The sequence below is a fragment of the Salvelinus sp. IW2-2015 genome, linkage group LG6.2 (assembly GCF_002910315.2).
Source record: "Salvelinus sp. IW2-2015 linkage group LG6.2, ASM291031v2, whole genome shotgun sequence".
Lineage (NCBI taxonomy): Eukaryota > Metazoa > Chordata > Actinopteri > Salmoniformes > Salmonidae > Salvelinus > Salvelinus sp. IW2-2015.
Window position 1 is genome coordinate 10440791 of NC_036846.1, and position 19853 is coordinate 10460643.

A 19853-nucleotide genomic window follows, 5' to 3' on the forward strand; every position below is an offset into this window, starting at 1 on the left:
TGTGTGTGTATGTATGCCAGTGTGTGTCTGCGTGTGTGTGTGTGTTTAGACCAGTAAAGTGATGTTTCAGAAGGAGCAGAGAGAGTGATGACCACCAGAGGAGTGCGGGGCAGTTTACCTTGCCCCATTATTGACGAATGGCCGACAGCACACTGATGTCACACACACCAGGGACATTTGTCTCAATCCTCATGAGAGTAAGACCACCAGCACCATGGCTGCTCTGTGCTAAAAAAATGTTGCGCCTTAAAACATTGTGATGAAAGAAGTAACAAGACATTCCCTGACAGCTCAATCATCTCCTTTTTAAAATCACCAAACATCCTTGAAAGTTTGACTTTGAATTATCATTAAACCATGGCTGCTTCTTTTGAGATGGGAATTCCTCCAATACTTTTTATTCTCGTTCAGAGAAAGAGAACACGAGAAAGAGAGAACACGAGAAAGGAAGAGAAAGAAAGGTCTGTAATTCAGAAGGCTGGGTATAATGACTCCCTGTCGTACAGGCTGAAAGGCAACAGTTAAGTCATTACGCTATTGATCTCTACCTCTCTCCATCTCTTTCTCTATACCTTTCCCTCCCTCTCTCCTCTGTGGGAGCCCTCTCAAAGGTGCCCTTTAGCCAAAAGCCGCCTGGCTCCTGACTCAGCTTTTTTGGGGAGCACGGATGCCACAGGAAATGTGGCGATTGAGGCCACCTTTGCACTGAGCTACCTGACAAAGAGGAGGAGGAAGAGGAGAGAGGGAGGAAGGGATGTGTTAACATTGGCTAAGGGGGCTGGTTTTGTTGTGGTCATTCGGATTTGGAATCCCAAGGTTTGCGTGTACTTAAAGGGATAGTTCACTCCACAATTAAAGGGATAGTTCACTCCACAATTACAGTTTTTCAGATGGTATCAATAGGGCTGTGACAAAAATGTAATAACCGTGTAACTGACGGTTATGGATGAAGACCATCATGAAAATAAAATAACCATCAAAACCGTTTAATTATCTTTCATTTCATGTAGATAAACTTTACCTAATAGTGGGTGTGTTTACTAATGATTCATTTTTTTTTTTAGCTAACTTAGTCTATTAAAAACTTTATACATTTCCTCCTCTCCTCTTTTGATGCTCCAGCAGCGATCTGCTAGACGGGCGGGGGTGTAGAGCGCTACATGGCACTTCAGTACAAATATTGTTTGATGTGTGGACATTCTTTTACACAATGTACGTTTTCTTTGCTTGCTAGTAAACAAATAAATAAATAGGTATTTTATTAAAAAAGGTTGGATGTTCTGACTATTCATTAATTATTCAACAGCAGTCGACAAGGTTGTACTGGCACTGAGGCCTATAATGCTCTAATGTTTTGTCAAATGGAAAATGTGCCAATCCTCTTCAACCTGGCATGGTATAATTTGATACGGAATCTTTTCTTCATTTCTAGATGAATCAACGCTGATCAGGCCGTGTCCTGGCCGATATGGTGCCCTAGGCGAGACCCCATTTTCTTTGTTGTCCTCCTATCCCCGCAATGTAGAATAGTAGTCTAGGCTTTACAATGTCGGCCCATAATGTACTTCTATGAATGCCTACCGTTTGTAAAACAGGCAATTTACCACTAATCCCTGTCATTTGGTTACATTAAAAACCTCCTACACTTGAGAGAAACAAGTTCTGGTTTATTTCATAACCATCATTTACGTGCACCATGTGAGCAATGAGCATGTGTCTGGTTTCTCTGTCCTGTCAATGTTGATGGAGCGTTGAATGGAGTGCTTGGGTTGTTGTGTAGAGTTTGAGCATAGCCTGAAGGTAGAGAGGGTCAGTTGAACACCAGGCAGGCTGCAGTATTCTGGATACGTTGCAGGGGTTTGATGGCACAAGCAGGGAGCCCAGCCAACAGAGAGTTGCAGTAGTCCAGACAGGAGAGGACAAGTGCCTGGATTAGGACTTGTGCTGCTTCCTGTGTGAGGTAGGGTCAAACTCTATGGTTGTTGTAGAACAGGAACCTGCAGGAGCGAGTCTCTGCCTTGATGTTTTGCAAAGAACGTCAAGGTGTTGACCAGGGTCACGCCAAGGTTCTATACACTCTGGGAGGGGGTCAACGTGGAGTTGTCAACCATGATGGAGAGGTCTCTCAGTGGGCAGGCCTTCTATGGGAGGAACAGCAGCTCAGTCTTAATTCATCATCTTATAGCTGTTAGCAGTTGATGTTATTCTTCAATAACACAGACCCCAAAACAAATCAAGGGGAGAGAAACAGGTTTATTCAAAAATAACAAGAGGTAGATGCTGAGAGGTAGATGTTCCTTCTTTCCTGTCCTCAGTTCTCTCCACAGAACAAAGATACATTATGTAATTTATAACCCCCAACCCTAGCCTGTGGTTGACCAATTAGAATTCCTTGCAGTAAAATTGGGCCAATGACCAAATAACAAGTATCCTGTTTCAGGCTCAATGTATAGACGATTCAGACCAACGATATCTTGTCACACGTAGCTATGAGTCCAGGACTGAAAGCCTTACACAGATTCTAAACAGATGTTGAACTGAAAAATAACTTTCCATTGATCTTTAATTCCCTATTGACCTCTAGTCCTTTGCGTTGTGTATAATATTCTTACATAGCCTACTTTCAGGAAAGCCTAAGGTAGGCATAGGTGTTTTTAATACGTTTAAAGGAAAGGAGAAATATTTGCTCGTGTCGGACATACGCTGATGGCTTTGATTGGCGGGTGCTTTTACGGGGGTGTGTGTGTATTCGCATACACACATACCCCCATAAAAGCACCCGCCAATCAAAGCCATCAGCGTATGTCCGACACGAGCAAATATTTCTCCTTTCCTTAAAACGTATTAGCGCTCCTGTTTGCTGATTCTCTCTATGGGCCTATATGTCCATTCAGAAAGTTTCCTAAAGTAGCCTGTCTAGACTCCATCTCTTTAATAAGATTCAAATGCTCCTGTTATAACTTCATCTTGTAAAAGGCCTGTTTTAACCTACTATAAATATGAATTGCCCTCACTTCACCATCTAAACCAGGGATGGGCAACTGGCGACCCGCATTTTGAAGGCCCTCTGATCAACTCCTTCCTGAAGAACTCAGTCAGGGTCTCAACTTACTGTTGAGAGTTAGAATAGTAGAATATACAAGGTGCAATTTCAAAATTTGCACATTGTAAATGTTTTTATCTAGTTAAGACAATCAATTAGCCCATGTCGTCAGTTAACTTTTTTAGATTGGCAAATTAGTTTAGCGGCCAAGTATTTAAACTTGTCATCATGGTCGAATTACCGGCCATTAACTTGGCACACTCTTGGCATTTGGGGCGGCAGGTAGCCAGGTATGGTCCCGTGTGGCTCAGTTGGTAGAGCATGGCGCTTGCAACGCCAGGGTTGTGGGTTCATTCCCCACGGGGGGACCAGGATGAATATGTATGAACTTTCCAATTTGTAAGTCACTCTGGATAAGAGCGTCTGCTAAATGACTTAAATGTAAATGTAAATGTAGCCTACTGGTTAGAGCGTTGGGCCAGTAACCGAAAGGTTGCTGGATCGAATCCCCGAGCTGACAAAGTAAAAATCTGTCGTTCTACCCCTGAACAAGGCAGTTCACCCACTGTTCCCCGGTAGGCCATCATTGTAAATAAGAATTTGTTCTTAACTGACTTACCTAGTTAAATGAAAGGTTCAAAAAATATGAAGAAAATAATAATTAAGAACAAATATTAAAACTGCAAACATTTTTCTCCACCTTATGGCAATATGTGTATAATTGCACAATTTGTATCTATATCCGATGTGCATCAACACAAAACGCGCACACCCTTGCCCTGGCCCTAACACACACGATCTGCACCACCTCTGCTTACCACAAAAGAAGTGCACCTGCCTTCATGATGCGCTCTATTAACCAGGGATCGATAGGAAATCACAGCCAGTCAAAACAATGGGCCGTGCGCAGTGGGCCGCTACCATTAAATTATTAGATTTATGGGGCCAGGCTAGTTCACCATAGACCCAGCACTGGTTAGGCTATCACAGACGCAGCACAAGTGTTATACCATAGCCCAGGGGCCAACCAGCCATGACGCAGCTTGACTTATTAACTCCAGTGTCACATGCTAAAGGTCTGGATGTTAATATCTATTAAAGTTAAGATGAACTAGTCTCATACCCTCCTACTCTGTAAGCCTGAAAATATATGAACAAGCTAACACAGAACAAAGGAGCAATACTTTGGGTTGACCTTTGAGTTGCACTTAAATTGGATAAAAAGACTTCTGTGATTAAACTCCAAAAACGTTAATTTAAAACAGAATGCAACTAGTGGTTTGCTTTCGTCACAATTAAATAATTAGTCATTATCTACAGCTACTGATTACAGCTAAGTAATTAGATTGTAGTTGCCAAATGTAGTCGTACAGTAAATACATGATGGTATAAAGGGCAACAACGTTAAGTGTTGCTAAGTGTCTAAATGACTTTACACAGAGAGGAATGATATATTAGGTAGCCTAGTGATTAGAGCTTTGGACCAGTAACCGAAAGGTTGCTAGATCGAATTTTTTGTTCTGCCCCTGAACAAGGCAGTTAACCCACTGTTCCTAGGCCATCATTGTAAATAAGAATTTGTTTTTAACTGACTTGCCTAGTTAAATAAAATAAAGGTTAAGTAAAAAAAAAAGAAAAAAAAAGGATGTGTGTGTGCACGCTCTTCAGTAAGTGTGTGTTGCGTCTGAGAGGGCAGGGGCATAAGCCAACAGTCTTTTCTCTGATGACTCATGCAGTAGTCATCTGGTGTGTCTGTCCTGTCTGAGCGTCCACTGAGAGTAGAACTAACAGGGGGAGCATTAACTAACCTTCACCCGTTTGTCACACAATGATACAGCCAGTTCCTCAGCCTCGTGACTACCACAGTCCCAGAGATGCTGATGCTCTGGTAACATAACGCACAAGCATGTAAGCACAGTTGCTTACAGGTAATTGGCTGATAACACAGCCAAAAACACAGTAAGACGCTGGGCTAGAATGAGACTGCAGGGACCACAAGAGCAGGCGTAAACAAGATTCTCTCGCCCTCTCCCACAATGACTACCACACTGTAGCACTCACATCTATAATCATGAAGAGCTTTGAGAGGCTGGTTATGGCACACATCAACTCCATCATCCCAGAGCCACTCCAATTTGCATACTGCCCAAACAGATCCATAGAAGACGCAATCTCAATTACACTCCACACTGCCCTTACCCGCCAAGAAAAGAGGAATACCTATGTGAGAATGCTGTTCATTGACTACAGCTCAGCGTTCAGCACAATTGTCCCCTCCAAGCTCGTCACCAAGCTTAGGACCTTCTGCAACTGGATCATGGACTTCCTGACGGGCAGACCGCAGGTGATGAGGGTAGGAATCTCCTCCGGGTAACATCTCCTCCACCACTCTGACCCTCAACACGGGGGCCCCACAGGGGTGTGTGCTTAGTCCCCTCCTGTACTCCCTGTTCACCCAAAACTGTGTGGGCACGCTGACGACACGACGGTGGTAGGCCTGACCACCGGCGACAATGAGAGGGCCTACAGGGAGGAGGTCAGTGACCTGGCAGTGTGGTGTCAGGACAACAATCTCTCCTTCCACGTCAGTAAGTCCAAGGAGCTGATCGTCGGACTACAGGAAACTGGAGGGCGAGCACGCCCCCATCCACATCAACAGGGCTGCAGTGGAGTAGGTCGAGAGCTTCAGGTTCCTCAGTGTCCAAATCACTAAAGACTTCCAAATTGTCCACACACACACGCACGGTCGTGAAGAAGGTGCGAAGGCGCCTCTTCCCCCTCAGGAGGTTGAAAAGGTTTGGCATGGCCCCTCAAATCCTCAAAAATGTATACAGCTGTACCATTGAGAGCATCTTGACTGGCTAATTCATTGCTTGGTTTAGTTAAAAGCACCGCGCTCGATCGCATGGCGCTACAGAGGGTGGTGCGGACAGCTCCGTACATTACTGGGGCTGAGCTCCCTGCCATCCAGGACCTTTATATCCGTGTGAAAGGAAGGCCCGGAAAATCATTAAAGACTCCAGTCACCCAAGCTATAGACTGTTCTCTGTGCTTCCCTACAGCAAACGGTACCAGTGCATTAAGTCTGACACCAACAGGCTCTTGAACAGCTTTTGTCCCCAAGCCATAAGACCACTAAATAGCTAACAAAATGGCTACACAGACAGAGTTGACACTTGTATTTTATTTTTTCACTCTCCCTATGCACACTCACAGGGAACTACACACTCATACACACTAACATCATTTGCTCACACAAACATAATATGCACAAGCAGAACCAGTCAAAAGTTTGGACACACCTACTCATGCAAGGGTTTTTCTATTGTAGAATAACATTGAAGACATCAAAACTATACAATCACACATATGGAATCATGTAGTAACCAAAAAAGTGTTTGAAGAATCTAAAATATATTTCAGATTCTTCAAAGTAGCCACCCCTTTGCCATGCTGATAGCTTTACACACTCTTGGCATTCTCTCAACCAGCTTCACCTGGAATGCTTTTCCAACAGTCTTGAAGAAGTTCCCACATAAGCCAAGCAATTGTTCGATGCTTTTCCTTCACTCCGCATTCCAACACCTCCCAAACTTGGTTGAGGCCAGGTCATCTGATGCAGCACTCCATCACTCTCCTTCTTGGTCAAATAGCCCTTACACAGCCTGGGAGGTGTGTTTGGGGTAATTGTCCTGTTGAAAAACAAATCATAGTTCCACTAAGCACAAACCAGCTGGGATGGCGTATCGCTCCAGAATGCTGTGGTAGCCATGTTGGTTAAGTATGCCTCGAATTCTAAATAAATGACAGTGTCACCAGCAAAGAACCCGCACACCATCACACCTCCTCCATGCTACACGGTGGGAACCACACATATTGAGATGATCCGTTCACCTACTCTGCGTCTCACAAAGACACGGCGGATGGGACCAAAAATCGCACATTTGGACTCTTCAGACCAAAGGACAGATTTCCACCGGTCTAATGTCCATTGCTTGTGTTTCTTGGCCCAAGCAAGTCTCTTCTTATTATTTGTGTCCTTCAGTAGTGGTTTCTTTGCAGCAATTCAACCATGAAGGCCCGATTCACACAGTCTCCTCTGAACAGTTGATGTTGAAATGTGTCTGTCACTTGAACTCTGAAGCATTTATTTGGCCTGCAATTTCTGAGGCTCTAATGAACTTATCCTCTGCAGCAGAGGTAACTGGGTCTTCCTTTCCTGTGGCGGTCCTCATTAGAGCCAGTTTCATCATAGCGCTTGATGGTTTTTCAAAGTTCTTGAAATGTTCAGCATTGGCTGACCTTCATGTCTTAAAGTAATAATGGACTGTAGTTTCTCTTTGCTTATTTGAGCTGTTCTTGCCATAATATGGACTTGGTCCTTTTACCAAATAGGGCTATCTTCCGTATACCACCCCTACCTTGTCACAACACAAATGATTGGCTCAAACGCATTAAAGAAATTCCACAAAATAACAAGGCACACCTATTAATTGAAATGCATTCCAGGGGACTACAACATGAAGCTGGTTGAGAGAATGCCATGAGTGTGCAAAGCTCTTATCAAAGCAAAGGGTGGCTACAATGAAGAATCTCAAATTGTCACTTGTGCTCCCTCTCCAGTCTCTAGCTCACCAGGCTGCTCGTTATGGCGCACACCTGTCACAATCGTTATACACACCTGCGTCTCATCAGACTCACCTGGACTCCATCACTTCCATGATTATCTGACACACACACACACAATTGAAGTAGGAAGTTTACAAAAACATAGGTTGGATTCATTAAAACTAGTTTTTCAACCACAACCAATTTCTTGTTAACAAACTATAGTTTTGGCAAGTCGGTTAGGACATCTACTTTGTGCATGACAAGTATTTTTCCAATAATTGTTAACAGACAGATTATTTCACTTATAATTCACTATCACAACTCCAGTGGGTCAGAAGTTTACATACACTAAGTTGACTGTGCCTTTAAACAGCTTGGAAAATTCAAAAAAATGATGTCATGGCTTTAGAAGCTTCTGATAGGCTAATTGACATAATTTGAGTTAATTGGAGGTGTACCTGTGGATTCATTTCAAGGCCTACCTTCAAACTCAGTGCCTCTTTGCTTGACATCATGGGAAAACAAAGAGAAATCAGCCAAGACCTCAGAAAAGAATTATAGACATATCTGGTTCATCCTGGGAGAAACGTCCAAACGCCTGAAGGCGTCACTACAGACACCCTGGTTCGAATCCAGGCTGTATCACAAGCGGCTGTGATTGGGAGTCCCATAGGGCGGCGCACAATTGGCCCAATGTCGTCCGGGTTTGGCCGGTGTAGGCAGTCATTGTAAATAAGAATTTGTTCTTCACTGACTTGCCTAGTTCCACGGGACGGTTGAGCAAACATAGGCTAATGCGATTAGCATGAGTTTGTAATTAACAGGAACATTTCCCAGGACATAGACATATCTGATATTGGCAGAAAGATTAACAAGAATTTAAGCTAACTGCACTGTCCAATTTACAGTAGCTATTACAGTGAAATAATACCATGCTATTGTTTGAGGAGAGTCCACGATTTTGGACATGAAAAGTTATTAATAACCAAATGAGGCACATTTGGGCAGTCTTGATACAAATTTTTTAACAGAAATGCAATGGTTCATTACGTCAGTCTAAAACTTTGCACATACACTGCTGCCATCTAGTGGCCAAAGTCCAATTTGCACCTGGGCTGGAATAATACATTATGGCCTTTCTCTTGCATTTCAAAGATGGTACAAAAAAAAATAATGCTTGTTTTTTTTCTTTGTATTATCATTTACCAGATCTATTGTGTTATATTCTCCTACACTCCTTTCACATTTCCATAAAAACAATGTTTCCTTTCAAATGGTACCCAAGAATATGCATATCCTTGCTTCAGGGCCTGAGCTACAGGCAGTTAGATTTGGGTATTTCATTTTAGGCGCAAATTGAAAAAAAGGGGCGGAACCTTAATAGGTTGTCAGTGTGCCTTCTTGTGCAAGGCTGATGTCTATCTCTGACCCATATCTCCACGCATCATCTCTGGTATGCCCTTATCCCTCTTGCACTGTATCAGTGCTGCTGCTGCACTGAAACACACAAATATGTATGTGCACAACATGCATACACCCCCCCCACACACACACCACAGCTGTGATTCTTCTTCCTTCAAAGTCAAATCCATATACAGCATATCCCATATTCCATGACATTAATAAATAATTCCCACCCGTGATAAATTATGTGCTTTTCAGGCAAACAATGATCGATACTGAATAGTATGCGCTCGGGGGAACTATCAGCATTCCACCGTTCGTTCATGGTAGAAAATGACCTTATAAATTAGCCATGGGACTCCTTCTATATTTATAAACAGTCCATCGATCAAACCCAGATAGTGCTGTCACACCTTCTGACTCTTCTCTACCCCTCCCACTTCCTCCCTCCTTCTCCTACCGCTGCGAGACTCAAACAACCATTGTCTGCACGGCTTACCAGGTCTATGGATGCTATACAATATTTCTCACTGTTTTCTTTCATCCCCTCTCTCCCTTCTTCTCAGTATTTATTTTCCTCACGTTTCCTGTCCTCTAACCACCACTGTCTGCCTGCCTGGGCTCCCGAGTGGCACAGAGGTCTAAGGCACTGCATCTCAGAGCAAGAAGCATCACTACAGTCCCTGGTTCGAATTCAGGCTGTATCACATCCAGCTTTGATTGGGAGTCCCATAGGGCGGCGCACAATTGGCCCAGAGTCGTCCGGGTTTGGGTGGGGTAGGCCGTCATTGTAAATAAGAATTTGATCCTAACTAACTTGGCTAGTTAAAAAAAGGTTACACATTCCCAACGATCGGGTCCTCAGTGCTATAGTGATTCTACACCAGCTCCCGCCCCCTCTCATTCTCTCTTCACCTCCTCACTAGAATCTTTCTTTATTGTCTCATTCATACAGGCTTTTCAACGTTAGCTTGAATTAGCTCAGAGTATCCGCTGGGGTGGGGTGACGCTAAGGTGACGTGCAAAACAGCTCTAGGCTAGCCGTCAGCTACTGTCAATCACTCACTCATACAGGACACTCATTCAAGTATCTGGTTATATTATATGGGATGTCTGTTTTTAGACGAGCTTCATGGAAAAAGTTGTGATCAAAGGTCAGAAAGTCTGACTTTACTCATACAACTTTACATTGTGGCCAAAATAAGCTGAGAAAGACAGTGATCGTATCAATGACAGAGAGTGAGTAGGAAGAAACACATGTGAAGCAAAGGAGAGAAAGAGACAGCTGTGACAAAATATGTTTGTGTGCCCGTGTTGGCCCACGTGTGTGTATCTGTGAGTGTTGCAGTGTAACAGTACACCGGCCATACCCAAGCCTGCTGGCTGTGTTGGTGTTTGGCTGTGATTGTGGCTTAGGTCCAGCACGCAGGAGTCAGTCTCCATGTCCTTCAGTCAGGACAGCCACACTGTCTGTCCCCTCTACTGTCCCCTGCAGCCACAAACAACAAACTGCCAGCAAACACACTGCACTATGACTGCTATATGCCACCCCCCCCCCCCCACACACACACTATCAAATGACCCTTGGCAGGCAGTATAATGCCAATCACCCACCAATGCAGCAGGTTAGCTGGCTATAACACCATATAACAAGAGCTAAATGCTAACTTCACCACCAACACAGCAGGCTAGCTGGCTATAAGCACCATATAACAAGAGCTAAATGCTAACTTCACACCAACACAGCAGGTTAGCCAGCTATAACACCATATAACAAGTGCTACATGCTAACTTCACCACCAACACAGCAGGCTAGCTGGCTATAAGCACCATATAACAAGAGCTAAATGCCTAAACTTCACCAACACAGCAGGTTAGCTGGCTATAACACCATATAACAAGAGCTAAATGCTAACTTCACCACCAACACAGCAGGCTAGCTGGCTATAAGACCATATAACAAGAGCCATACAAACAAGGCAGATGAATAGGATGTATAAACAATGAACCCATATAAATAGGCCAAGCCATACGTACCCATAAGAATATGACTACCTGGTCAGGCATAAGCCATATGGATACATCTAGACAGTGTCCTCCAAGGAGTTGTTTTATGAGTCAAATCAAAACCCATATACAAGCCATACATAATCCTTAAGCCATATAAGAATTCCAAGCCATACAATTAATACATTTTAATTTGATATTTTGTTGTCACATACACTGGATAGGTGCAGTGAAATGTGTTGTTCTACAGGGTCAGCCATAGTAGTACGGCGCCGCTGGAGCAAATTAACCGTTAAGTGCCTTAGCCGTATAAACAACCCATTTGAATATGATACTATGTGACCTCACCTTCGTGGCCCATCTTGACGGTGTCCTCATTGGAGTTGTTGTTGTAGATGAGCACGGCGGAGGCGTTGAAGGCCGAGGCCTTGAGGATCTTCTCCTTGAAGGTGCAGTTGCCGCGCTGCAGCAGAGCCACCCAGTGCCCCGTCCGGGGAGGCACCACGAAGCGAGTGTGGGGGTCGCAGCCCTGGCGGTCCACAACTGGAGAGGGGGAGGGGTGAAGGGTTAGGAAACATACCAGGCTGTATAAAATGGTGAGTGGTGTCAGTTTATTTGAAGGGATGCTGATAAACTATTTATAACTCATGAATATGTAATTGAGTAATCAAATAAAGTAATTGTAATTCAAAAGTCATAGCATGGAACTACTGTGGGGGTTTCACCCCTGCACAGATGCAGCATAGAGTGAGTGGATTAGAACCCCCCCACACACACCTCAGTCTCCGTGAGTTGCTTAACCTCTGCCAGCGTATAAAGTAGTTAAAAATGCACACAGCTGCCTATGGACAGCAGTCACTAGCTCACATTTCGTGCAAATTAAAAAAAACACAGTTTAATGCCCTTTAACAAATCCACAACCAGGAAATCCAGTGGCTTATCCAGTGGAAATCCAGTGGTCACTATAGCAAAACAAATCACAACATCAACGCTAAGTACTGCACGGAGTGACTGCAGAGAAGACATAAAAGGAAAAAGGGTTACACATTAAGCAGAAAGCATGAGCCGTTTACAAAAAGTGGGAAACTCTTCAGTAGTTACCAGTCACTCAGGTCAATGTTGTGTAGGGTTGCACATTTTGGGGAATATTCAGGAGGCGGAAAATTTCCGTGGGAATTAATGGGAATATATGGGAATTAACGGAAATATATGCAAATTAATATTAATACCATTTAAAATGTAGATGTTTTTTGCATTGGATATATTTACCATTTTATATGGAGACAGAAACATAAACCTTTTATCTTATCATAAGTAGACAATTGCAAATGACTAAATCCTTCCAATAGAAAACTATTTAATTATGAATTGAACTTTAAATGAGTTGACTCTTCACATGGGATGATTTCACTGAACAATAAAAGGGAATATTGAATGATCCATCGCATCTCCCCAAAACGTTTTCAACATACATCTGTAAAATGATAGTCTAGAAACTAATGCTTTGGTTGTCTTCCTCTCATGCTTCCATGTCTTCTCCCTGGACCTTCTCAATGTCCACCTCTTGAACATCAGACTCTGAGGCCTCATCTTCACTGTCAAGTTCCAACCTTGTTGAGGATGGATCGTTGTCAGGATCAAAAAGCCTCAAATTTGCCCGGTTGGCCACCAATTTTTCAACTCTTGTATTGGTCAACCTGATGTGTGCTTTGGTGTGTGTGTGTGTTCCCAAACAAGGACTAGTTGCGCTCTGAGGCGGCTGATGTTGGTGGGATTTGGAGGATGATGGAGGCAACGGGGAAAGAGCCTCAGATCCACAAAGTCCCTTCCACCAGGTGGCTGATGAGATATGTTGGCACGACTGCCATATTGCATCTCCATCCCAAAGCCCTTGCTTAGAAGTGTACTTCGCCAGACTGCCAAGAGCCTTGCCCTCATTCAGGCCAAGTTGGCGAGACACGGGAGTGATGACACCATAGGCCTTGTTGATCTCTGCGCCAGACAGGATGCTCTTGTCAGCATACTTGGGGTCCAACATGTACGCTGTGGCTTGTATGAGCTTCAGGCAGAAGTCTTCACGCTTTTTGATGCATTTCAAAACTGCAGTTTCCTCTGCTTGGAGCAACAGTGAAGTGGGCAGGGCAGTACAGATTTCATTCTCTTACATCTGCAAGCAGAGTCTGAACATCAGACAGGATGGCAGTCTCTCCCTCAATCCGTGCAATGGCTACTGCTATAGGTTTCAGGAGTTTCAGGCTGCTTACCACTCTCTCCAAAAATACATCATCCAGGAGGATCCTCTTGATGGGGCTGTCCATATCATCAGACTGTGATATGGCCATTTTTTGGAGAGAGTCCTTCTCCTCCAGCAGACTGTCAAACATGATGACAACACCACCCCAACGAGTGTTGCTGGGCAGCTTCAATGTGGTGCTCTTATTCTTCTCACTTTGCTTGGTGAGGTAGATTGCTGCTAAAACTTGATGACCCTTCACCTACCTAACCATTTCCTTGGCTCTCTTGTAGAGTGTATCCATTGTTTTCAGTGCCATGATGTCCTTGAGGAGCAGATTCAATGCATGACTAGCACAGCCAATGTGTGTGATGTGAGGTTAGGACTCCTCCACTTTAGACCAAGCAGCCTTCATGTTCACAGCATTGTCTGTCACCAGTGCAAATACCTTCTGTGGTCAAAGGTCATTGATGACTGCCTTCAGCTCATCTGCAATGTAGAGACCGGTGTGTCTGTTGTCCCTTGTGTCTGTGCTCTTGTAGAATACTGGTTGAGGGGTGGAGATTATGTAGTTAATTATTCCTTGCCCACGAACATTCGACCACCCATCAGAGATGATTGTAATACAGTCTGCTTTCTCTATGATTTGCTTGACCTTCACTTGAACTCTGTTGAACTCTGCATCCAGCAAATGAGTAGATAAAGCATGTCTGGTTGGAGGGGTATATGCTGGGCGAAGAACATTCAGAATTCTTCCAGTACGCATTGATGGTGAGCATCAGAGGTGAACCAGTTGCATACGCAGCTCGAGCAAGACATTCATCAGCATCTCTGACTACGTTCCTCCATTGAGTCAAAAAAAGGAGGACCATGAGCTGTTGCTATCGATAAGGTGTCTGATTCCGAATTTTCACCTCGAATAGAAGTAGAGGGACTTTTGTCAGAGGTTTCTTGTTGTGAGCACTGAGGGAACTTTATGCACTTGGCCAGATGATTCTGCATCTTTGTTGCATTCTTCACATATGATTTGGCACAGCATTTGCAAATGTACACAGCTTTTCCTTCTACATTAGCAGCAGTGAAATGTCTCCACACATCAGATGGTGCCCGTGGCATTTTCCTGTAAGGATAAGAAAAAAGAAAAGAAAAAAACAACAAATACAATTCCATGTAGAGATAAATAGTTAAGCAGTTAGATTAAACAACTCCTTTGTAAGATGAATGTTTTAAAATGAAACATGTGTGGAAACAGGTGAATTAACACTCTGTTTTGTATTTATCATGGATCCCCATTAGCTGCTGCCAAAGCAGCAGCTACTCTTCCTGGGGTCCAGCAAAATTAAGGCAGTTTATTCAATTTGAAAAACATTACAATACATTCACAGATTTCACAATACACTGTGTGCCCTCAGGCCCCTACTCCAACACTTCCACATATCTACAGTACTAAATCCATGTGTATGTATAGTGCGTATGTTATCGTGTGTGTATGCGTGTGTCTGTGCCAATGTTTGTGTTGCTTCACAGTCCCCGCTGTTCCACAAGGTGCTTTTTTAATCTGTTTTTTAAATCTAATTTTACTGCTTGTGTCAGTTACTTGATCTGGAATAGAGTTCCATGTAGTCATGGCTCTATTCTAGACTTGGGGACTGTGAAGAGACCTCTTGTGGCATGTCGTTGGGTATGCATGGGCGTGCCAGTAGTGTCCGACCTGTGTGCCAGTAGTTTAGTCAGACAGCTCGGTGCATTCAAGCACCTCTCATAAATAAAAGTAGTGATAAAGTCAATCTCACCTCCACTTTCAGCCAGGAGAGATTGACATACATATTATTAATATTAGCTCTCTGTGTACATCCAAGGGCCAGCCATGCTGTCCTGTTCTGAGCTAATTGCAATTTTCCTAAGTCCTTCTTTGTAGTACCTGACCACACGACTGAACAGTAGTCCAGGTGCGACAAAACAACACTATCAACAAGGCAGGCCCTAGTTAAGGCAGAGCATCGCTTTATTATAAACAGACTTCTCCCCATCTTAGCTACTACTGCATCAATATGTTTTGACCATGACAGTTTACAATCCAGGGCTAACTTACAGTCGTGGCCAAAAGTTTTGAGAATTACACAAATATTAATTTTCACAGAGTCTGCTGCCTCAGTTTGTATGATGGCAATTTGCATATACTCCAGAATGTTATGAAGAGTGATCAGATTAATTGCAAAGTCCCTCTTTGCCATGCAAATGAACTGAATCCCCCAAAAACATTTCCACTGCATTTCAGCCCTGCCACAAAAGGACCAGCTGACATCATGTCAATGATTCTCTCGTTAACACTAACACCTGTGTTGACGAGGACAAGGCTGGAGATCACTCTGTCATGCTGATTGAGTTCGAATAACAGACTGGAAGCTTCAAAAGAAGAGTGGTGCTTGGAATCATTGTTCTTCCTCTGTCAACCATGGTTACCTGCAAGGAAACGCATGCCGTCATCATTGCTTTGCACAAAAAGGGCTTCACAGGCAATGATATTGCTGCCAGTAAGATTGCACCTAAATCAAACATTTATTGGATCATCAAGAACTTCAAGGAGAGCGGTTCAATTGTTGTGAAGAAGGCTTCAGGGCACCCAAGAAAGTCCAGCAAGCACCAGGACCATCTCCTAAAGTTGATTCAGCTGTGGGATCGGGGCACCACCAGTACAGAGCTTGCTCATGAATGGCAGCAGGCAGGTGTGAGTGCATCTGCACGCACAGTGATGCAAAGACTTTTGGAGAATGGCCTGGTGTCAAGAAGGGCAGCAAAGAAGCCACTTCTCTCCAGGAAAAACATCAGGGACAGACTGATATTCTGCAAAAGGTACAGGGATTGGACTGCTGAGGACTGGGGTAAAGTAATTTTCTCTGATGAATCCCCTTTCTGATTGTTTGGGGCATCCGGAAAAAAGCTTGTACGGAGAAGACAAGGTGAGCGCTACCATCAGTCCGGTGTCATACCAACAGTAAAGCATCCTGAGACCATTCATGTGTGGGGTTGCTTCTCAGCCAAGGGAGTGGGCTCACTCACAATTTTGCCTAAGAACACAGCCATGAATAAAGAATGGTACCAACACATCCTCCGAGAGCAACTTCTCCCAACCATCTAGGAACAGTTTGGCAATGAACAATGCCTTTTCCAGCATGATGGAGCACCTTGTCATAAGGTGAAAGTGATAACTAAGTGGCTCGGGGAAGAAAACATTGATATTTTGGGTCCATGGCCAGGAAACTCCCCAGACCTTAATCCCATCGAGAACTTGTGGTCAATCCTCAAGAGGCGGGTGGACAAACAAAAACCCACAAATTCTGACACACTCCAAGCATTGATTATGCAAGAATGGGCTGCCATCAGTCAGGATGTGGCCCAGAAGTTAATTGACAGCATGCCAGGGCGGTTTGCAGAGGTCTTGAAAAAGAAGGGTCAACACTGCAAATATTGACTCTTTGCATCAACTTCATGTAATTGTCAATAAAAGACTTTGACACTTATGAAATGCTTGTAATTATACTTCAGTATTCCATAGTAACATCTGACAAAAATATCTAAAGATAATGAAGCAGCAAACTTTGTGGAAATTAATATTTGTGTCATTCTTAAAACTTTTGGCCACGACTGTATTCATTGACACCCACTCTGAAACTAACTGCAACTCTTTGTTGAGTGTTGCAGTCATTTCAGTCGCTGTAGTAGCTGTCGTGTATAGTGTTGAGTCATCCGCATACATAGACACTCTGGCTTTACTCAAAACCAGTGGCATGTCTTTAGTAAAATTGAAAAAAGCAAGTGGCCTAAACAGCTACCCTGGGGAATTCCTGATTCTAACTGGACTATATTTGAGGCTTCCATTAAAGAACACCCTCTGTGTTCTGTTAGACAAGTAACTATTTATCTACATTATAGCAGGGGGTGTAAAGCCATAACACATACGTTTTTCCAGCAGCAGACTATGATCGATAATGTCAAAAGCTGCACTGAAGTCTAACAAGACAGCCCCCACAATCATTTTATCATCAATTTCTCTCAGCCAACCATCAGTAATTTGTGTAAGTGCTGTGCTTGTTGAGTGTCCTTTCCTATAAGCATGCTGAAATTCTGTTGTCAATTTGTTTACTGTGAAATACCATTGTATCTAGTCAAACATAATTTTTTCCAGAAGTTTACAAAGGGTTGGTAACAGGCTGATTGCTCGGCTATTTGAGCCAGTAAAGGGGGCTTTAGTATTCTTGGGTAGCAGAATTACTTTCATCTTCTCTCCAGGCCTGAGGGCACACACTCTCCAGTAGGCTTACATTGAAGATGTGGCAAATAGGAGTGGCATTATCATCTCCTATTATCCCCAGTAATTGTCCATCCAGATTGTCAGACCCCAGTGGCTTGTCATTGTTGATAGACAATTTTTTCACCTCTTCCACACGGACTTTACGGAATTCAAAAGTACAATTCTTGTCTTTCATTATTTCGTCCGATATAATTGGATGTGTAGTGTCAGCGTTTGTTGCTGGCATGTCATCCCTAAGTTTAATTACTTTTTCATTGGCAAGATAAGAAAAGAAGTTTGCAATTTCAGTGGGCTTTGTGATGAATGAGCCATCTGATTCAATGAATGAAGGAGCAGAGTTGGCTTTTTTACCCAAATGTTTTATTTAAGGTGCCCCAAGGCTCAAGGAAGCTAAAACCCACATAAACTAATTAGCAGAAATTGTTAACTAGTTAGAAATTATTTAAATACACTTTGCTGTAAGATACTATTGACTAGTTAACAACAAAAAAATCATGTCTTAACTTCCCATGGAAAATTTCAGAAAATAATCGAAATTTAACGGAAAGTTCCTGACCCTTTGCAACCCTAATGTTGTGTATTAGCCATGCCCTGCTAAACCAGTGGACTGCAAAGCTTTTCATTACGGCAGGAAACCCATAACAACATATGTTATGTGCATCTAAAATTGCACCCTTTTCCTTATATAATTCACTACTTTTGACAGTGCCTTCAGAAAGTATTCACACCCCTTGACTTTTTCCACATTTTGTTGTGTTACAGCCTGAATGTAAAATTGATTCAATTGAGATTTTTGTCACTGGCCTACACACAATACCACATAATGTCAAAGTTGAATTGTGTTTTATTTGTATTTTTACAAATTAATTAAAGATGTAAAGCTCAAATGTAGAGTCAATAAGGATTCAACATATTTGTTATGTCAAGCCTAAATAAGTTCAGGAGTAAAAATTTGCTTAAGCCACATAAGTTGCATGGACTCACTCTGTGTGTAATAACAGTGTTAACATGATTTTTTAATGACTACCTCATCTCTGTACCCCACACATACAATAATCTGTAAGGTTTAAGTCAAGCATTGAATTTCAAACACAGATTCAACCAAAGACCAGGGAGGTTTCCCAATGCCTCACAAAGACGGGCACCTATTGGTAGATGGATACAATTTTTTAAAGCAGACATTGAATATCCCTTTGAGCATGGTGAAGTTATTAATTACACTTTGGATGGTGTATCAATACAACCAGTCACCACAAAGAATACAGGCACCCTTCTTAACTCAGTACCGGAGAGGAAGGAAACCGCTCAGGGATTTCACCATGAAGCCAATGGTGACTTTAAAACAGTTACAGACTTTAATGGCTGTGATAGGATAAAACTGAGGCTGGATCAACAACATTGAAGTTACTCCACAATACTAACCTTACTGACAGAGTGAAAAGAAGGATGTACAGAATGGAAATATTCCAAAACATGCATTCTGTTTGCCACAAGGCACTAAAGTAATACTGCACAAATGCAGCAAAGCAATTAACTTTTTGTCCAGAATACAATGTGTAATGTTTGAGGCAAATCCAATACAACACTTTACTGAGTACCAATCTCCATATTTTCAAGCATAGTGGTGGCTGCATCATGGTATGGGTATGCTTGTAATCGTTAAGGACTGGTGTCTTTTTCAGGATAAAAAGAAATGGAGCTAAGCACAGGCAAAAATCCTAAAGGAAAACCTGATTCAGTCTGCTTTCTGCCAGACACAGAGATGAGTTTACCATTCAGCAGGACAATAACCTAAAACACAAAGCCATATCTGCACTTGAGTTGCTTTCCAAGAAGACCAAGAATGTTCCTTGACAAAATCGTCTGTACTTCAAAATCTATGGCAAGACCTGAAAATGGTTGTCTAGCAATGACAATTAATTTCAGAGCTTTTTGAAAAGAATAATAGGTAAATGTTGCACAATCCAGGTGGGGATAGCTATTAGAGACGTACCCAGCCAAGGAAATACCACCGGCCAAACCTTCTCCTAACCCGGACGACGCTGGGCTAAATGTGTGCCGCCCCATGGGGCTCCCGGTCACGGCTGGCTGTGACACAGCCAGGAATCAAACCTAAACCACACCGAAACTAATTTCACACATAACAGCAAATGAAACGGTGAGGAGAGAACATTGTTGGAAAAGGGCTCGTAAACTAAGCAATAAAGTATCAGTATGATGGGGAAGAAAGGTGGAGATTGGGT

At 43.0% G+C, this 19853-nt stretch overlaps 1 protein-coding gene across 4 annotated transcripts in view; it reads right to left on the reverse strand.

Moving 5' to 3' along the window:
• The window catches only part of LOC111965819 (E3 ubiquitin-protein ligase RNF130), a 71761-nt gene that overhangs the window by 32204 nt on the left and 19704 nt on the right, over positions 1-19853 (reverse strand). For all 4 annotated transcript variants that reach the window (XM_023990153.2, XM_023990151.2, XM_023990152.2 and 1 more), the window contains exon 3: positions 11414-11608. In XM_023990153.2, coding sequence (XP_023845921.1) covers positions 11414-11608 — 195 coding nt within the window. The remainder of the gene's footprint in view (positions 1-11413; positions 11609-19853) is intronic.